Here is a 20804-nt window from a genome sequence, read left to right on the forward strand (position 1 = left end):
GTAAAAATAAATGACTAGATATATCATCATAACCGCAGACATGTACAGAGAACTGGAGAAACTGCTCCTTGACAACAGGCAGTTGATGAGGATGATGGACCAGAGTCAGATAAGGACAGAATAAAAAATAGTAAGAAAGAGGCCTTAAGGTTCATTCGAAACAAAATAGATGAATTAATTGCAGATAGATGTAAAGGCGTATAATAAAGTTGGCATTATTTAAGGATGACATCAAGGCAGTAGTGAGAGATGATATAGGTTTTATGCAAACAAAAAGGTTGAATCCATTTGGGTGGAAATTAGAAATAGTAAGGAGAAAAAGGCGTAGTCTATAGGCCACCAGATAATAACATCACGGTGGGGCGGGAAATAAACAAAGAAATAACCGATGCATGTAAAAATGGCACAGCAATTATCATAGGGGATTTTAATCTACATGTCAATTGGTCAAACCAGCTCTGTCAAGGCAGCCTTGAGGGGGAGTTCACAGAATGTATCCATGATAGTTTTCTTGAACAGTATGTATTGGAACCTACGAGGGAGCAAGCTATCCTGGATCTGGCCCTGAGACAGGAATGATTAATGATCTTACAGTTGGGGATCCTCTGAGGAAGCGATCATTGTATGGTTGAATTTAAAATACAGATGGAGCGTGAGAAAGTAAAATCCAATACCAGTGTCTTTGCTTAAACAAAGGAGACTACAATGGGATGAAGGAGGAGTTGGCTAAAGTAGACTGGGAGCAAAAGCTTTTTGGTGGGACAGCGGAGGACTTTCAAAATGATTTTTCACAGTGCTCAGCAAAAGTATATGCCAGTGATAAGGAAGGACTGTAGATAAAGAGATAATCAGCCATGGATATCTAAGGAAATAAAGGAGGGTATCAAATTGCAAGAAAATGCATACGAAGTGGCAAATATTAGTGGGAAACCAGAGGATTGGGAAATCTTTAAAGGTCAACTGAAAGCCACGAAAACAACTATCAAGAAAAGTAAGATTGACTATGAGAGTAAACTGGTTCAGAATATAAAAACAGATGGCAAAAGTTTCTACAAATACATAAAACAAAAAAAGAGTGGCTAAAGTAAAGATTGGTCCTTTAGAGGATGAGAAGGGGGATTTAATAATGGGAAATGAGGAAATGGCTGAGGCATTGAACAGGTATTTTGTGACGGTCTTCACAGTGGAAGACACAAATAATGTGCCAAAAATTTATGACAAGAAGGCTATGGCAGGTGAGGACCTAGAAACTATCATTATCACTAAAGAGGTAATGTTGGGCAAGCTAATGGGGCTAAAAGTAGACAAGTCTCCTGGCCCTGATGGAATGCATCCCAGGGTACTAAAAGAGATGGCGGGGGAAATAGCAAATGCACGAGTGATAATTTACCAAAATTTGTTGTACTCTGGGAAAACAGCAAATGTGACGCCACTGTTTAAAAAAAGGAGGTAGACAAAAGGTGGGTTACTCTCGGCCAGGTAGCTTAACTTCTGTAGTAGGGAAAATATTTGAATCTATCATCAAGGAAGAAATAGCGAGACATCTGGATGTGAATTGTCCCATTGGGAAGACGCAGCATGGGTTCATGAAGGGCAGGTCATGTTTGACTAATTTGGTGGAGTTCTTTGAGGACATTACGTGCGCGGTGGACAATCTGTATTTCCAGAAGGCATTGACAAGGTGTCGCACCAAAGGTTGCTGCATAAGATAAAGGTGCATGGTATTACGGGTAATGTATAAGCATGAATAGAGGATTAGTTCACTAACAAAAAGCAAAGAGTGGGCGTAAATGGGTGTTTTTCTGGTTGGCGATCAGTGACTAATGGTGTGTCTCGGGGATCAGTGTTGGGACCGCAATTGTTTACAATTTACATAGATGATTTGGAATTGGGGACCAAGTGTCATGTGTCAAAATTCGCAGATGACACTAAGATGAGTGGCAGAGCAAAGTGAGCAGAGGACACTGAAAGTCTGCAAAGGGATATAGATAGTCTAAGTGAGTGATCAAGGGTCTGGCAGATGGAAGTCAATGTTGGTAAATGTGAGGTCATCCGTTTTGTCGGAATAACAGCAATGTGGACTGATATTTAAATGGTAAAAAATTGTAACATGCTGCTGTGCAGAGGTACCTGGGTGTCCTTGTGCATGAATCACAAAAGGTTGGTTTGCAAGTACAGCAGGTACTGGAGTAGTGTGTACAGTTTTAGTCTCCTTATTTGAGAAAGGATATACTGGCACTAGAGGAGGTGCAGAGGAGATTCATTAGGTTGGTTCCGGAGTTGAGAGGGTCGGCTATGAGGAGAGACTGAGGACTATACTCATTGGAATTCAGAAGAATGAGGGGAGATCTTATAGAAACATATAAGATTATGAAGGGAATAGATAAGATAGAAGCAGGGAGGTTGTTTCCACTGGCAGGTGAAACTAGAACAAGGGGGGATGGCCTTAATATAAGGGGGAGCAGATTTAGGACTGAGTTGAGGAGGAATTTCTTTACCCAAAGGGTTGTGAATCTGTGGAATTCCCTGCCCAGTGAAGCTGTTGAGGCAACCTCATTGAATGTTTTTAAGGCATGGATAGATAAATTTTTGAACAGTAAAGGAATCAAGGATTATGGTGAGCGGGTGGGTAAGTGGTGCTGAGTCCACGAAAAGATCAGCCATGATATTATTGAATGGTGGAGCAGGCTTGAGGGGCCAGATGGCCTACAGCCTGCTCCTAGTTTTTATGTCCTTATTATAGAGACGTAGCTCCAAGGTGACCAAGGATGGGAACTAAACATTGACGGCTATTCAGTGTTTAGGAAGAATGGACAGAAAGGAAAAGGTGGTGGAGTTGCATTGTTGATTTAAAGATTAATATTGATTCGATATTGAGGAAAGGTACTAGCATAGAATTCTACAGTGCAGAAGGAGGCCATTCGGCCCATCGAGTCTGCACCGACCACAATCCCACCCAGGCCCTAGTCCTCCTGTCACTAAGGAGCAATTTAACATGGCCAATCCACCTAACCCGCACATCTTTGGATAGATGATGTGGAATTTGTATGGGTCGAGTTAAGAAACAACAGGAGACAAAACAACCATTGATGGAGGTGATATGCAGACCACCAAACTAGTGGAAATGTTGGAAAAGCATTAGACAGGAGATGCATGTATTAAAGGAACATCTGTGATTATGGGTGACTTTAGTCTATATCTAGATTGAGAGAGTCAAATTAGTCATAGTGCAATAGAGGAGGAATTTGTGGAGTGTACATGGGATGGTTTTCCAGAGCAATATGTTAAGGAACCAATAAAGAAACAGGCCATCTTGGACAGGGTGTTGTGTAATAAGAAAGGATTAGTTGGCACTCTAGTTGTGAGAGAACCCTTGGGGATGAGAGACCATAATATGGTAGAATTCTTTGTCAAGGTGGATGCTGATGTAGTTGATTCTGCGACCAGGGTGCTGAATGTCAATAAAGGTAACTATGATGGTATGAGGCATGAATTGGCCATGGTGGACTGGGAAACATTACTGAAAAGAAAGACAGTGGATAGGCATTTAAAGAACAAATAGGTGAACTCCAGAAGTTGTTTATTCCTGTTTGGTGCAAGAGTGGTAAGGGAATTATGGCCAAACCATAGAGATTGTCTCAGATTCGAGGAAAAAGCATACAAATTGGCAAGAAAAAGCAATAGGCCTGAGAATTGAGAGCAGTTTAAAATTCACCAAAGGAGGACCAACGGATTGATTAAGATGGGGAAGAGAGTATGAAAGTAAGCTAGCAGGGAATATAAAAACTTACCAGAGTCCATTATCAAGGATTACATAACTCAGCATTTGGAAGACAGTGGTATAATTGGACAAAGCATGGATTTACAAGGGAGAAATCGTGCTTGACAAATCTATTGGAATTCTTTTGAGGATGTAACTAGTAGAGTTAACTGAGGAGGACCAGTAGAGGTGGTTTATTTAGACTTTCAGAAGGCTTTCGACAAGGTCTCACATAACAGACTACTATGTAAAGTTAAAGCACGTGGGATTGCAGGTAATGTCTTGAGATGGATAGAAAGTTGGTTAACAAATAGGAAGCAAAGAGTTGGCATAAATCGGTCTTTTTCTGACTGGCAGTCAGTGACTAATGAGGTTCTGCAAGGATTTATGCTAGGACCTCAACTGTTCACATTATATATTAATGATTTGGAAGTGGGAACTCAATGTATTATCACCAAATTTGCAGGTGATACAAAGTTGGGTGGGAGGGTGAGCTGTAAGGAGGATGCAGAAATGCTTCAGTGTGATTTGGACAGCCTGTGTGTGTGGGCATAATGTGGAGATGCCGGCGTTGGAGTGGGGTAAACACAGTAAGAGTTTTAACAACACCAGGTTAAAGTCCAACAGGTTTATTTCGTAGCAAATGCCATTAGCTTTCGGAGCGCTGCTCCTGAAAGCTAATGGCATTTGCTACCAAATAAACCTGTTGGACTTTAATCTGGTGTTGTTAAAACTCTTACTGTGTGTGGGCATATGCATGGTAGATGCAATATAATGTGGGTAAATGTGAGGTTATCCACTTTGGTAGCAATAATCGAAAGACAGATTATTACTTCAATGGGTGTAAATTGAGAGAGGTGGATATTCAGCTAGACCTTGGAGTCCTCGTGCATCAGTCGCTGAAAGTAAGCGTGTAGGTACAGCAGGTAGTAAAGGAATCAAATGGTGTATTGGCCTTCATAGCGAGAAGATTTGAGTATAGGAATAGGGATGTTTTACTGCAATTTTATGTGGCGTTGGTGCGCCAGACCTGGAGTATTGTGTGCAGTTTTGGTGGCGTTATCTGAGGAAAGATCTCCATGCTATAGAGGGAGTACAGTAAAGGTTTACGAGGCCAATTCCTGGGATGGTAGCTCTTGTTATATGAGGAGAAACTAAGTCGGTTAGGATTATATTCACTGGAGTGTAGAAGGATGAGAGGGGGTCGCATAGAAACTTATAAAATTCCAAAAGGATTAGACAGGATGGATTCAGAAAGTATGTTCTCAATGGTGGGGGAGTCCAGAACTAGGGGTCATAGTTTGAAGATAAGCGGTAAACCTTTTAGGACTGAGGTGAGGAGAAATTTCTTCATCCAGAGGGTGGTGGAATTCACTACCTCAGAAAGTAGTTGAGACCAAAATACTGCCTGATTTTAAGAAGAAATTAGATATGGCTCTTGGGACTAGAGGGATCAAGGGGGATGGGGGGATCAGGATATTGAACTTGATCAAAATGAATGGCGGAGCAGGCTCGAAGAGCCGAATAGCCTATTCCTGCTTCTAATTTCTATGAGTTCACCAACTGCATAAGGAACTGAATGGATGTCAGTCCCAGAGGTCAATCATGCAACAACAGTTGCAAGCGCAGCAACACTCGTCATGAGAACAAAATTCCCCAGAGAGACATTATTACCCCAGGAATGAACAGACCGCAGACAAACAGACAATAACAACCCGCACGTGCATCATTAGAAGACCTGAATGCTTTAAAGATTACTTGTGCAATATGTGTGTAGGGACAAACTAAAGTGGATGAAACTCAGATGACCAATTTTCTGTACATGGATGATGATTTTCATTGTAGACCATATATGTGCCTGACTTGCGACCGCAAGTGATAGGATTTGCAAGGTTTTTTTCTTTTCATGAAAATGGGCATGTTTGGAGAAGTGCTATTGTGCAACGTGGCCATAAGCTTGCCATAGTTATGTGACCTCTGAGGTCATCCTTAGTGTATGCAGGCTTGAGAGCAGAAGCCATTTCATCCACCACTTGGAACAATAATAGTGCCCAAATAGTAACTTTGTTGTAATATTCCACTGGAATTAATGTTACAAAACAGTAACATAACACGTTTAAGTATACAGGCTTAGCATCACAACACAAGTACTCACATGACGTATCTTATAATAAAAGTAAGCTGTGGCAACTTCAGACCAAATTTAGGTCATTAGGCTTTTCATTAATTGTCAACTGAAATGCTGCTTTCATCTCTAATTGGTTGTATGTTGTTGAGTCATTCTTGTATTCTTTTCCACAGGCCTCTTTTCTTTCAGACCAGCCTGAACCTTATCTGCCATTCCTGTCCAGATTCCTTGAAACACAAATGTTTGCCTCATTCATTGACAACAAAATAATGTGCCATGACGACGATGATAAAGACCAAATCTTGAGAGTATTTGATGCCCGAGTTGACAAAATCAGAACTTTGAATGTTAGAACACCAACGCTCCGTACCTCAATGTATCAGAAGTGCACTACTATAGATGCAGCAGGTGAGTGGGCCATGGGATGTCCAATGTTTGATCTATATTCGACTTGATTTCTATTTTTCAGTTGACTGTTGTCTGTTTTGATTTCACTCAAGCACAGAAATATCTGGATTAAAAAGACATTTTTGGGTCCATTGGGACCGGGGTTCAATTCCAGCCTTGGGTGACTGTCTTTGTGGAGTTTGCATATTCTTCATATTTGCATGAGTTTCCTCTAGGTACTCCAGTTTCCCCCTACAGTCCAAAGATGTGCAAATTGGGTGGATTGGCCATACTAAATTGCCCCTTAGTGTCCAAAGAAATGTAGGTTAGGCAGATTAGCCATGATAATTATGCGTGATTACGGAAATGGGGGCTGCGGTGGGCTGTGCCTGGGTAAGATGCTCTTTTGGATAGTCAGTGCAGATTCGATGGTTCAATAGTTATCTGAATAAATAGATCTGTCTGATACTGATACTGATGTCATCTTAAGTTTAAGCCATGGCAATTTTTAATTTTGATCTACCCAGTAGTCAGTTTTCTGCTGGTGCATGATGTAGAACATATTGTCAAAAGCAGAGGAAATGGGTACTTATTTTCTTTAGCTCTACATGTACATTCTGTAAGTTGAACACAGATGAATCCACATCTTCCCAACGATAAATTCCATTTCGTAAAGATAGTGATTGGAAAGCAAATATTCATATTTGTTAAACATATGGTCATATTTTGATCCATTTCCAGCATAGTTGTTCCAGTTGCCTGTGGAAGGACAGTATAGCTGCCCTGAAAAGATGATCAGGGTCATCTGCTAATTTCATGGTGGTCTGCTGGCCAGTGTGATGCAGAATGATGTTTCATTAGATACTTTAAATGGCACCAAGCAAGGCTAGCAAATGGCTCCAGTAGTTTGCCACGTGTGTTTCAGTTATTCGCTTGTAAACACTCCAAAAAAATTGATATAGGATTCAGTTCAGGACAACTCATTGCGTCTTGGAAGTGCAGCAGAGAGGGAGAGATTCGCGAGAGGAGTGCTGCGGGTAAGCGCTGTTATTTTTAACTTACTTTTTCGCGGGTTTTTTCTTTAAAAATATCTAAACCCGGAAGTGGTCGCGCAGGGAGGTCTGGGAGAGAGAGATTTTTTTTTTTCCCCAATAAATTGGAACAGAGAGGAATCCCGATACTCTACACTTGTAGAGTATCCCACCCTCCCTCCTCCTCTAACCTAAAAAAAAGACCCAGTGAGAGCAGGGCTTTGGAGAAAACAGGAGGAGGAAAGGTAAGTTTAAAATTTTCATTCACTTTTTTTTCCCTGTGTGTTTAAAGGGGCAATTATGAGTGTGAGGCCAGTATGTTGTTCCCAATGTAGGATGTGGGAGGTCCTGGAGGCTCCTAGCCTCCCGGACGACCATATCTGTGCTGGGTGTGTTGAGCTGCGGTTCCTAAGGGACCATGTTAGGGAACTGGAATTGCAGCTCGAGGACCTTCGCCGGGTTAGGGATAGTGAGGAGGTCATTGACAGGAGCTATCGGCAGGTGGTCACACCGGGACCACGGGAGGAAGGTAACTGGGTAACAGTGAGGAAGGAGAAAGCTCAGTTGATGGTGAGCACCCCGGTGGATGTGCCCCTTAATAATAAGTACTCCTGTCTGAGTACTACTGGGGTGGACAACCCACCTGGGGGAAGCAGCGGTGGCAGTGTCTCTGGAGCTGAGCCTGGCCCAGTAGTGCAAAAGGGTAAGGAAAGGAGGGTAGTGCTAATTGGGGACTCTACGGTGAGGGGGTCAGATAGGTGTTTTTGCGGACACAGACGGGACTCTCGGATGGTGGTTTGCCTCCCTGGTGCAGGGGTCCGGGATGTCTCTGGTCGAGTCCCAGAAATCCTGAAGGGGGAGGGAGAGGAGCCGAAGGTCGTGATGCATATAGGTACTGCTGACATAGGTAGGAAGAGGGAAGGGGTCATGAAAAGAGAATATAGGGAGTTAGGTAGACAGCTGAGAAAGAGGAATGCAAAGGTAGTAATCTCGGGATTGCTGCCTGTGCCGCGGGAGAGTGAGAACAGGAATCGGTGGAGAATGAATGCGTGGCTGAGGGACTGGAGCAAGGGACAAGGATTTGGGTACTTGGATCATTGGGACCTCTTTAGGGGCAGGTGTGACCTGTTTAAAAAAGACGGGTGGCACTTGAATCCCAGGGGGACCAATATCCTGGCGGGAAGGTTGGCTAAGGCTACTGGAGAGACTTTAAACTAGAAAGGTTGGGGGGAGGGAATCGGAATGAGGGGACTGAGAGCGAGGAGGTTAGCTCGCAAATAGATAAGGAATGTAAACAGGGTAAGAGGGAGGTTAGACGAGTGATGGAGAAGGGAAGTGCTCAGGCTGAAGGTCTGAGATGTGTCTATTTTAATGCCAGGAGTGTAGTGAATAAAGTGGATGAGCTTAGAGCGTGGATTGCTGCTTCGAATTGTGATGTGGTGGCCATTACGGAGACTTGGATGTCTCAGGGACAGGACTGGGTGCTTCAGGTGCCGGGTTTTAGATGTTTCAGGAAGGACAGGGAGGGAGGCAAGAGAGGGGGGGGAGTGGCACTGTTGATCAGGGATAGTGTCACGGCTGTAGAGAAGGTGGACGCCGTGGAGGGATTGACTACGGAGTCTCTGTGGGTGGAGGTTAGGAACAGGAAGGGGTCGGTAACGTTGCTGGGTGTTTTCTATAGGCCGCCCAATAGTAACAGAGATGTTGAGGAGCAGATGGGGAAACAGATCCTGGAGAGATGTAGGAATAACAGAGTTGTCGTGATGGGAGATTTTAATTTCCCAAACATAGATTGGAATATCCCTAGGGCTAGGGGTTTGGATGGAGAGGAGTTTGTTAGGTGTGTCCAGGAGAGTTTCCTGACACAGTATGTGGATAAGCCTACTAGAGGAGAGGCTGTACTTGATCTGGTGCTGGCTAATGAACCTGGACAGGTGGAGGATCTCTCGGTGGGTGAGCATCTTGGGGATAGCGATCATAATTCTATCTCCTTCACGATAGCATTGGAAAGAGATAGGATCAGGCAGGCTAGGAAAGTGTTTCTCTGGAGTAAAGGGAAATACAGTGTCATCAGGGAGGAAATTAGACGGGTAAATTGGAAGGAGGCATTCTTGGGGAAAAGTACCGAAGGAAAGTGGAGGATTTTCAAGGAATGTTTGTCGGGAGCTCTGCATGACAACGTTCCGATGAGACAGGGGGGTGTTGGTAGGGTACGGGAACCGTGGTGCACGAAGGTTGTGATGAACCTGGTGAATAAGAAAAGAGAGGCGTACAGAAGGTTCAGAGAGCTAGGAGGTGTTAAGGATTTAGAGGAGTATACGGGATGTAGGAAGGAGCTTAAGAAGGAAATTAGGAGAGCGAGAAGGGGTCATGAGAAGGCCTTGGCGGGTAAGATTAAGGAGAATCCCAAGGCTTTCTACAAATATGTCAAGAGTAAAAGGATGAGATGTGAAGGCATAGGACCCTTAAAAGGTGAAGGGGGAAAAGTTTGTGCGGAACCGTTAGAAATGGCGGAGGTGCTTAATGAATACTTTACCTCGGTATTCACGGTGGAAAGGGATCTGGGTGGTTGTACTGCTGGTTTGCGGTGGACAGAAAGGATCGAGCATGTGGACATAAAGAAAGAGGATGTGTTGGAACTATTGAATGGCATCAAGGTTGGTAAGTCGCCGGGACCGGATGGGATGTACCCCAGGTTACTGTGGGAGACGAGGGAGGAGATTGCGGAGCCTTTGGCGATGATCTTTGCATCGTCGATGGAGACGGGAGAGGTTCCGGAGGATTGGAGGATTGCAGATGTGGTCCCTATATTCAAGAAAGGGAACAGGGACAGCCCGGGAAATTACCGACCGGTGAGTCTAACCTCAGTGGTTGGTAAGTTGATGGAGAGGATCCTGAGAGACAGGATTTATGATCATCTAGAGAAGTTTAGTATGATCAAAAGTAGTCAGCACGGCTTTGTCAAGGGCAGGTCGTGCCTTACGAGCCTGGTTGAGTTCTTTGAAAATGTGACCAAACACATTGACGAAGGAAGAGCGGTGGATGTGGTCTATATGGACTTCAGCAAGGCGTTCGATAAGGTCCCCCATGCAAGACTTCTTGAGAAAGTGAGAGGGCATGGGATCCAAGGGGCTGTTGCCTTGTGGATCCAGAACTGGCTTGCCTGCAGAAGGCAGAGAGTGGCTGTGGAGGGGTCTTTCTCTGCATGGAGGTCAGTGACCAGTGGAGTGCCCCAGGGATCTGTTCTGGGACCCTTGCTGTTTGTCATTTTCATAAATGACCTGGATGAGGAAGTGGAGGGATGGGTTGGTAAGTTTGCTGACGACACCAAGGTAGGTGGTGTTGTGGATAGTTTGGAGGGATGTCAGAAGTTGCAGCGAGACATAGATAGAATGCAAGACTGGGCGGAGAAGTGGCAGATGGACTTCAACCCGGATAAGTGTGTGGTGATCCATTTTGGCAGATCCAATGGGATGAAGCAGCAGTATAATATGAAGGGTACCATTCTTAGCAGTGTAGAGGATCAGAAGGACCTTGGGGTCCGGGTCCATAGGACTCTTAAATCGGCCTCGCAGGTGGAGGATGCGGTCAAGAAGGCGTACGGCGTACTGGCCTTCATTAATCGAGGGATTGAGTTTAGGAGTCGGGAGATAATGCTGCAGCTTTATAGGACCCTGGTTAGACCCCACTTGGAGTACTGCGCGCAGTTCTGGTCACCTCATTACAGGAAAGATGTTGAAGCCATTGAAAGGGTGCAGAGGAGATTTACAAGGATGTTGCCTGGATTGGGGGGCATGCCTTATGAGGATAGGTTGAGGGAGCTTGGTCTCTTCTCCCTGGAGAGACGAAGGATGAGAGGTGACCTGATAGAGGTTTACAAGATGTTGAGAGGTCTGGATAGGGTAGACTCTCAGAGGCTATTTCCAAGGGCTGAAATGGTTGCTACGAGAGGACACAGGTTTAAGGTGCTGGGGGGTAGATACAGAGGAGATGTCAGGGGTAAGTTTTTCACTCAGAGGGTGGTGGGTGAGTGGAATCGGCTGACGTCGGTGGTGGTGGAGGCAAACTCGTTGGGGTCTTTTAAGAGACTTCTGGATGAGTACATGGGATTTAATGGGATTGAGGGCTATAGATAGGCCTAGAGATGGGGATGTGATCGGCGCAACTTGTGGGCCGAAGGGCCTGTTTGTGCTGTGGCTTTCTATGTTCTATGTTCTATTAACTGGCAATCCTTTCATTCTGCAGAGAATCAAGGCTTGTACAAAGATTACAGAGCAACTGTTAAGTGAACTCATGTTTGCTGATGGTTATGCTTTCATAGAATACACCAAAGAATATCCAGCAGCTTGTTGGCCATTCATCGATTCCAACCACCTGAAACCTCAAACACATTACACTGTGATGTATGAAACACAAATTTTGTCTCAGACTCATTAAATAGGGCAAATTCCCAATCTTAGCCTTGTTTAAGCAGAGTCCTGATCATGGGATGAAAAATTTAATTCACTGTTGCTTAGTTCTGCTAATTTAGTTCATACAGGAATTTGTAGAGACCCAGGAACAGGGCTCAGAAATCAAAACAGAGGGATTTAAATATATTGAAAATGGGCCAGGTGATATTTATTACAAAATTATTTGTCGAAATACAAGTTCACAAGCTTAACAGAAGTTGAGACATGGTGCACATTAATGATATTTAATTGTATTCTCAGGTCTCTTTCATTAATAGGTTAAAGGTAGTATTCATGTCTGTCCTTTTGCAAAATCTCTACATATTTAGCTATCCAAATTTCAGTATCCTTAAGGACATAACGACCTAGAGGCACAGGGGAGTCAAAGGATCAGATTTGTCAACTAATGTAAAGTTGTCCAGTGTTGAACAACTTTGTGATCCTTTAATCTGAAAATGTAAATGTGTAAACAAATTAGTTATAACAGTTACAGCAAAACAAGGCTACTCTTAAAATCAATTGCTATTTTGTCTTTCTTCCTACCAAAATGAATAATTTCACACTTTTCTGCATTAAATTTCATCTGCCACTTGTCAGTTTATCCCAACAACCGATCTTTGTCCTTTTGAAGTTCTGCCCCACCTTACAGTTCAACAATTCCAAGTTTTGTGTCATCCACAGATTCTGAAATTATGCCCTCTGCACCAAGATCCAAGTCATTAATATATATCAGGAAGAGCAGGTTCCTAACACCAACCCCCAGGGAGCTCCACTATAAAACTTCCTTCAGTCTGAAAAACATCCAGCAACCACTACTCTATTTCCTGCCACTCGGCCAATTTTGTATCCATGTTGCTACTGTCCCTTTTATTCTATAAGCTCTAACATTGCTCACAAGTCTGTTGTGCACTTTATCAAATTCCTTTTGGAAGTGTAGTACCTGTACAAGAGTGTTACTTCAACTTGACATCACTGTCAATCTGCAGAGAAATAAATTGAAAAATTAAATTTAATAACCAGAGCAGCTGAGGCACGCTCAAAGCTGGAGGAGAAACCTGGAATGTCCCTGAGGAGCCTCCCGATGGCTTCATCGAACATTGCAAAACTCTGGGAGCAGCTCACTTGCTGGGAGGAAATACCCTGGAAAATTCAGGAAGAACAATTAATTGAGGGACAGTAGTTGGAACATGACAAGTCCTCCAAACTGAATTTATTAACTGGAGTACTGAATAAAATGGTTACCACATTGTGGTGGTGACATGTAATGATTCAGGTTTTTAAATTGTAAAATTGTTTAGCCATTAAAATAATAAAAGATGATGTTTTAGGATTGTTTTGAAATTGGTTTATATTAAAATACAGCCTATATAGACCTAAAAATCAGAACTATATTTTGGACATGGGAGATTAAATGTTTTTCTATTAAACACTGGTCTTTCAATTCTTACTTGTTGAAACTCCTATTTTTAATTCATTTTCTTGTTGCAAACTCTGGGCAATCTGAAATTCTCCTTTCTCCTTCTCCCATATTCTTCAGTTTTAGCATCCTCTCTCTTGAGATGCTGCAAATCCTTTGGTCCTGTACCCACATGACTATTTTCCTGTTGTCTACTTGTAGAATCCATCACTATTGAACCAAGTTACCTGCCCTCACCTGATAATGTCCGCATATGAATATTTTTTGTCAACAATCTCTGTATAGAAAGAAATTTGTAATTATATTATGTCTTAACAAATTTCAGAAATATCCCAAAGTGCCACACATACAATTCAGTCTTATTTCAAGTGCAACGAAATACTGCAGTTATTTTGTGCACAGATGAGTTCTGCAAATAACAGTGTGATTAATTGATGTAAATTGATGGCAACAATGGAAAAACAAATGTTGGCTAGGATACCACAAATAAATTTTCAAAAGTGCTTTAGGATCTTTTAGCATTCACCTGAGCAATTGGAACTAATTTACTGACTGTCTAATTGGTACGATTTCTAATAATGCAGCAGTACCTCAGTAGTGCTTAACTCCGGCTTAACTCAAATTTCTGACTCGGATGTGAGATGCTTGCCAACTGCACCAGGTTGATGCATTAGGTTCAGGAATGGGAGCCCTGGTTGATTCGTCTCTCCGGTAGCGGAACATTTGCGGAGCAGTGATCATTGTATCATAAGATTTAGGTTATCTCAAGTTCAAGGACTAACCTAGAGTAAAAACTACTTAATTGAAGAAGGGCCAATTTCAATAGGTTGAGAACCTATCTGGCCCAAGCAAATTGGGATCAGGGATTGATGGGTAACATTGCAACAGAACACTGGACTGCCTTTAAAGAGAAAGTGATTCAGGTACAGTCCAGGTACACTCACGCCAGGTGTAAAAATAGGGCAAACAAAGCCAGAACTTCCTAGATGATGAAAGAGATAGAGAGCAAGGTGAAACCCATAAAGGGAGCATCTGACAAATGTCAATTTGATAAAAAAGAAAGTTGCATATAGAAAGTTTGGAGGGGAAGTGAAAAAAAAGTTAGACAAAGAGAATATGAGAAATGCTAACAGTAAAGGGGATCCTAAACTTTTCTATCGAATAGTAAAAGGGTAGTAGAAGGAGGGGTGGGGCCAATTAGGTCTAAAAAAGGGATCTATGCATGGAGGCATACTTTGCAACTGTCTTTACCAAGAAAGATGCTGCTGCCAAAGTCATGGTGAAACAGGAGTAGTTGAGATATTGGTTGGGTTAATAATTGATGAAAGAAGCGTTTTTAAAAATCCTGGTTGTACTTCAAGTTAATAAATCACCAAGACTGTATACGATGCAATTGAGGATGCTGAGGGAAGTAAGAGTGGAATTTGTGGATGTACTAGCCATAATCTGCCTATCCTCCTTTGAAACGGATGGTGCCACAGGACAAAAGAATTACAAATGTTATTACACCTTTGCGCAAAAAAGGTGTAAGGATAAACCCAGCAACTACAGGCCAACTAATTTAACCCCAGTGGTAGGACTGCTGTTTTACATGATGAGAAAATGAGCACAGATTTATTAGAGGCAAATTTGTGTTTAACTGAAATGATTGAACTTTTTGATGAGGTTCCAAAAGGATTTGATGAGAGTAATGCAGTTAATGTGGTCTTGATGTCCTTCCAGAAGGTGTTAAATTAAGTGCCATGAAATAGGCTTGTAGTAAAGATACAGCCCAGGGATTGAAGGGAGAGTTCCTCAGGAGTCGTCACTAGGATCGCTGCTTTTCTTGATGTATATTCATACTTGGACTTGGGTGTGTTGGTCACAATTTCAAAATTTGCAGATGACACAAAATTTGTATTGTGAAATGAGAGGATATAGGAATGCTACAACAACAACTTGTATTTATATTTACTTTTTATTCATTCATGGGATGTAGGCATCTCTGGCTAGGCCAGCATTTATTGCCCATCCCTAATTAGCCTTGAGAAAGTGGTGGTGAGCTGCCTTCTTGAACTGCTGCAGACCATATGGTGTAGATACAATGCTTTTAGAGAGGGAGATCCAGGATTTTGACTCAATGACAGTGTAATATATTTCCAAGTCACGATGATGAGTAACTTGGAGGGGAATCTCCAGGTGGTGGTGTTCCCATGTTCTACTGCCCTTGTCCTTCTAGATGATTGTGGTCATGAATTTGGAAGGTGCTATTTCAGGTGCCTTGGTGAATTGCTGCAGTGTATACTGTGGATGGTACACATTGCTGCCACTGTGTGTCTGTGGTGAAAGGAGTGAATGTTTGTGGGTGGGATGCCAATCAAGTGGGCTGTTTTGTCCTGAATGGTGCAAAGGTTCTTGAATGTTGTTGGAGTTGCATTCATTCAGATAAGTGGAGAATGTTCCATCACACTCCTGACATGTTCCTTTTAGATGGTGGACAAGCTTTAAGGATTCAGGAGGTGAGTTACTCACAGCATGATTCCTTTGCATCTGACCTGCTCTTGTAGCTACAACATTCATGTGGCTCATCCAGTTCAGGTTCTGGTCAATGGTAACCCCTAGGATGTCGATAGTGGAGAATTTGGCAATGGTAATGCTACTAATTGTCAATGGACAATGGTTGGATTCTTTTTGTGGGAGATGGTCACTGTCTGGCTCTTGTGTGGTATCAATGTTACTTGCCAGCCGAAGCTTGGTATTGTCCATGTCTTGCTGAATTTGGGCACAGATTGCTTCAGTATCTGAGGAGTTGCAAATGGAGCGAAATATAGTGCAATCATCAATGAACATCCCTATTTCTCACCATGTTGGAAGAAAGGTCATTGATGAAGCAGCTGAAGATGGTTGGGCTTGGACACAACCCTGAGGAAATCTTGCTCTAATGCCCTGGAACTGAGCTGATTGACCTCTCTCAACCATCTTGCTTTGTGGTAGGTATGATTCCAACCAGCGGAGCATTTTCTCCCTGATTCCCAGTTTTGCCAGGGCTCTTTGATGTCATACTGTCAAATGCTGCCTGTCAAAAGGAGATGACATAGTCAGGGGTATAGACGCAGTTCTCTGCAGCCAAGATAGAGAGTTCAGATGATTGTGTTGCATACCCAATACAAAGATTCAGGACATCTACTCCGGGCTGGTGAGGAGGGGAGGATCCAGTGTTTGTGTCCACCTCGGTACCAATGGCATAGGTGGGACTAGGAAAGAGGTGCTGCTGAGGGTGTATGAGCAGCTAGGGTCTAAATTAAAAAGAATCTCAAAGGTAATAATCTATGATTATCGCCTGAGCCATGAGCAAATTAGCACTGGACAAATAAAGTTAGAGATTTAAATGTGTGGTTCAAAGATTGGTGTGGGAGAAATGGGCACTGGTACTGAGGAAAATGGGAGCTGTACTGTTGGGATGGTCTTCACCTGAACCATGCTGGAAGCAGTGCTTTGGCAGGTTGTATAACTAGAGCAATAGAGCCTTAGACTCAATAGTGGAAGTGAGGGATCAAGTCTGGGAAGATGTAATAAATTAAGTAGAGAAGATGAGGCAAGAAACCAAGGTAGGAAATGATGATCACTGTGTGGCGGGCTGAGACAGACTATACAAACCTAACAGTGCATCAACAGATAAAGCTAGAAGTTACAAAAATAGTAAAAAGACAGAACTAAAGGCTCCATATCTGAACACACAAAACATTTATAACAAAGCAGATAAATTGACAGCTCAAACAGAAATAAATGTATATGATCTGATCGCCATGACAGTGACATTGGCTGCATGATGACAAAGACTGGGACCTGAATATTCAAAGGTACATGACATTTAGGAAGAACATGAAGCTAGGTAAAGGTGGGATAGCTCTGTTAATTAAGGATGACATTTGGCTCAATAGAGAGAGATGACCTTAGTTCAGATGATCAAGATGTAGAATCAGTGAGTAGAGTTAAGTGGTAAAGATAAGTCACTTGTGGGAGTGGTTTATAAATCCCCTAACAGTAACCACAATGTAGGACAGGGTATACAGGATGAAATAATGGGGGTTTGTGAGAAAGGTACAATAATAATCATGGGTGATTTTGATCTTCATATAGATTGGACGAATCGGAGTGGCAAAGGTAGTTTGGAAGATAAGTTCATTGTGTTTTTGGGACAGTTTCTCAGAACAGCAGGTTCTACAGCAAAGAATGAGCTATGCTAGATCTAGGACTATGCAGTAAGACAGGCTGAATTAATGACCTCATAGTGAAGGTGCCCCTCAGTAGCAGCAATCATAATATGATTGCTTTTCACATTCAGTTTGAGGGAGAGAAGGTTGAATTTAAGACTAGTGTTTTAAACTTAAATAAGGACAATTATGAGGATGTGAAGACAGAGCTGGTTAAGGTAAACTGGCAAATTAATTTAATGGATAGGTCAACAGACATTTAAGGAGATATTTCAGAATACTTGGTGAAAAAGAAAGGCTAAAAGGGAAGGACACTCTACCTGTGGCTAACTAAGTAATGTAAAGATGGTGTCAAATTGAAAGAAAAAGCATATCGTTCTGCAAAGATGAGTGGCAGATCAGAAGATTGGGCAGACTATGAGGAGCAACCAAGAATGATAGATTAGTAAGGAAAGAGAAATTTGTGAAGAAGAGAAAGCTAGCTAGATATATGAAAACAATTAGGAAGAGTTTTTACATGTATTTACAAGGAAAAGACAAAGTGAATGTTGGCCCTCTAGAGAGAGATCTGGAGAAATAATAATGAAAAATAAGGAACTGACAGATGAATTGAAGAGCTTTTTTTTATCACTGCAGAAAATACAAATAATGTCTCAGAAGTTATTGTAAATCAGGAGGTGAAAAGGAGGGAGGAACGTAAAGCAATTGCAATCACCAGGGAAAGGGTACACATTATTTCAACTGAAAGCTGACAAGTCCCAGGTCCAGATGGACTTCATCCTAGGGTCCTAAAAGAAGTGGCTGCTGAGATTGTAGGTGCATTGGTTTTAATTTTCCAAAATTTCCTAGATTCTTGAAAAGTCCCATAAGATTGGAAAATAGCAAATGTGACTCCACTATTCAGGAAAGCAGAGAGACAGAAGGAAGCTACAGGCCAGTTAGCTTAACATCTATCAGAGGGAGAATATTGGAATCTATTATAAAGGAGGTTATAGTGGAACACTTAGAAACCTTAATGAAATCAGGCAGAATCCACATGGTTTTATGAAAGTGAAATTATGTTTGACTAATTTATTGGAGTTGTTTGAGGAAGTAACAAACAACATGGATAAAATAGAACCTGTAGGCTGTACTTAGATTTCGAGGAGACATTTGACAAGGTGCCACATCAAAGGTTACTACAAAAAATAAGAACTCATGGCATTGGGGTAACTGTATTAGCATGGATACAGGATTGGTTAGCTAGCAAGAAACAGAATAGGCATAAATGGGTCATTTTAAAATTGACATAATGGAGTGCCACAAGGATCAGTGCTGGGATGTCAACTATTTCCAATTTATATTCATGACTGTGGTTACTAAGTTTTCTGATGCAAAGATAGGTAGGAAAGTAAATTGTGAAGAGGACATAAGTCTGCAAATAGATATGGATAGGTAAGTTATAGATGGCAGAGGGAAGTTATGTGTGGAACCGGAGGAGATTGGTGAAGCATTGAACCAATATTTCTCTTCGGTGTTCACGCAAGGGGACATGAATATAGCTGAGGAGGACACTGGGTTGCAAGGGAGTAGAATAGACAGTATTACAGTTGATAAGGAGGATGTGCAGGATATTCTGGAGGGTCTGAAAATAGATAAATCCCCTGGTCCGGATGGGATTTATCCAAGGATTCTCTGGGAGGCAAGAGAAGTGATTGCAGAGCCTCTGGCTCTGATCTTCAGGTCGTCGTTGGCCTCTGGTATAGTACCAGAAGATTGGAGGTTAGCGAATGTTGTCCCATTGTTTAAGAAGGGGAACAGAGACTTCCCCGGGAATTATAGACCGGTGAGTCTCACTTCTGTTGTCGGCAAGATGTTGGAAAAAATTATAAGGGATAGGATTTATAGTTATTTGGAGAGTAATGAATTGATAGGTGATAGTCAGCATGGTTTTGTGGCAGGTAGGTCGTGCCTTACTAACCTTATTGAGTTTTTTGAGAAAGTGACCAAGGAGGTGGATGGGGGCAAGGCAGTGGACGTGGTATATATGGATTTTAGTAAGGCGTTTGATAAGGTTCACCATGGTAGGCTTCTGCAGAAAATGCAGATGTATGGGATTGGGGGTGATCTAGGAAATTGGATCAGGAATTGGCTAGCGGATAGGAAACAGAGGGTGGTGGTTGATAGTAAATATTCATCATGGAGTGCGGTTACAAGTGGTGTACCTCAGGGATCTGTTTTGGGGCCACTGCTGTTTGTAATATTTATTAATGATCTGGATGAGGGTATAGTTGGGTGGATTAGCAAATTTGCTGATGACACCAAAGTCGGTGGTGTGGTAGACAGTGAGGAAGGGTGTCGTAGTTTGCAGGAAGACTTAGACAGGTTGCAAAGTTGGGCCGAGAGGTGGCGGATGGAGTTTAATGCGGAGAAGTGTGAGGTAATTCACTTTGGTAGGAATAACAGATGTGTTGAGTATAGGGCTAACGGGAGGACTTTGAATAGTGTGGAGGAGCAGAGGGATCTAGGTGTATGTGTGCATAGATCCCTGAAAGTTGGGAATCAAGTAGATAAGGTTGTTAAGAAGGCATATGGTGTCTTGGCGTTTATTGGTAGGGGGATTGAATTTAGGAGTCGTAGCGTTATGTTGCAACTGTACACAACTCTGGTGCGGCCGCACTTGGAGTACTGTGTGCAGTTCTGGTCCCCACATTACAGGAAGGATGTGGAGGCTTTGGAGAGGGTGCAGAGGAGGTTTACCAGGATGTTGCCTGGTATGGAGGGGAGATCCTATGAGGAGAGGCTGAGGGATTTGGGATTGTTTTCGCTGGAAAGGCGGCGGCTAAGAGGGGATCTTATTGAAACATATAAGATGATTAGAGGTTTAGATAGGGTGGATAGTGATAGCCTTTTTCCTCTGATGGAGAAATCCAGCACGAGGGGGCATGGCTTTAAATTGAGGGGGGGTAGTTATAGAACCGATGTCAGGGGTAGGTTCTTTACCCAGAGGGTGGTGAGGGATTGGAATGCCCTGCCAGCATCAGTAGTAAATGCGCCTAGTTTGGGGGCGTTTAAGAGATCCGTAGATAGGTTCATGGACGAAAAGAAATTGGTTTAGGTTGGAGGGTCACAGTTTTTTTTTTAACTGGTCGGTGCAACATCGTGGGCCGAAGGGCCTGTTCTGCGCTGTAATGTTCTATGTTCTATGTTCTATGTTCTAAGTGAGTGGGCAAAAATTGGCAAATGGAATATAATGTGGGAAAATGTGAACCTGTCCATTTTGGCAGGAAGAATAGAAAAGCAGCATATTGTTTAAATTGAGAGAAACTGCAAAACTCTTGAGGTATAAGAGCAATTTGGGTGCTCTGTTACATGAATCAGGAAAAGTTAGTATGCAGGGACACATGTGATTAAGAAAGCAAATGGAATGTTGTCATTTATTGCAAGGAGAATGAAAG

The 20804-nt window shown here is 42.5% G+C and overlaps 1 protein-coding gene across 6 annotated transcripts in view; it reads left to right on the forward strand.

The window, feature by feature from the left end:
- The window catches only part of dennd5a (DENN/MADD domain containing 5A), a 263959-nt gene that overhangs the window by 164668 nt on the left and 78487 nt on the right, over window positions 1-20804 (forward strand). For all 6 annotated transcript variants that reach the window (XM_078220715.1, XM_078220711.1, XM_078220712.1 and 3 more), the window contains one exon: window positions 6062-6296. In XM_078220715.1, the coding sequence (XP_078076841.1) occupies window positions 6062-6296 (235 nt within the window). The remainder of the gene's footprint in view (window positions 1-6061; window positions 6297-20804) is intronic.

The sequence above is a fragment of the Mustelus asterias genome, chromosome 9, assembly GCF_964213995.1.
Source record: "Mustelus asterias chromosome 9, sMusAst1.hap1.1, whole genome shotgun sequence".
NCBI classification, from domain to species: domain Eukaryota; kingdom Metazoa; phylum Chordata; class Chondrichthyes; order Carcharhiniformes; family Triakidae; genus Mustelus; species Mustelus asterias.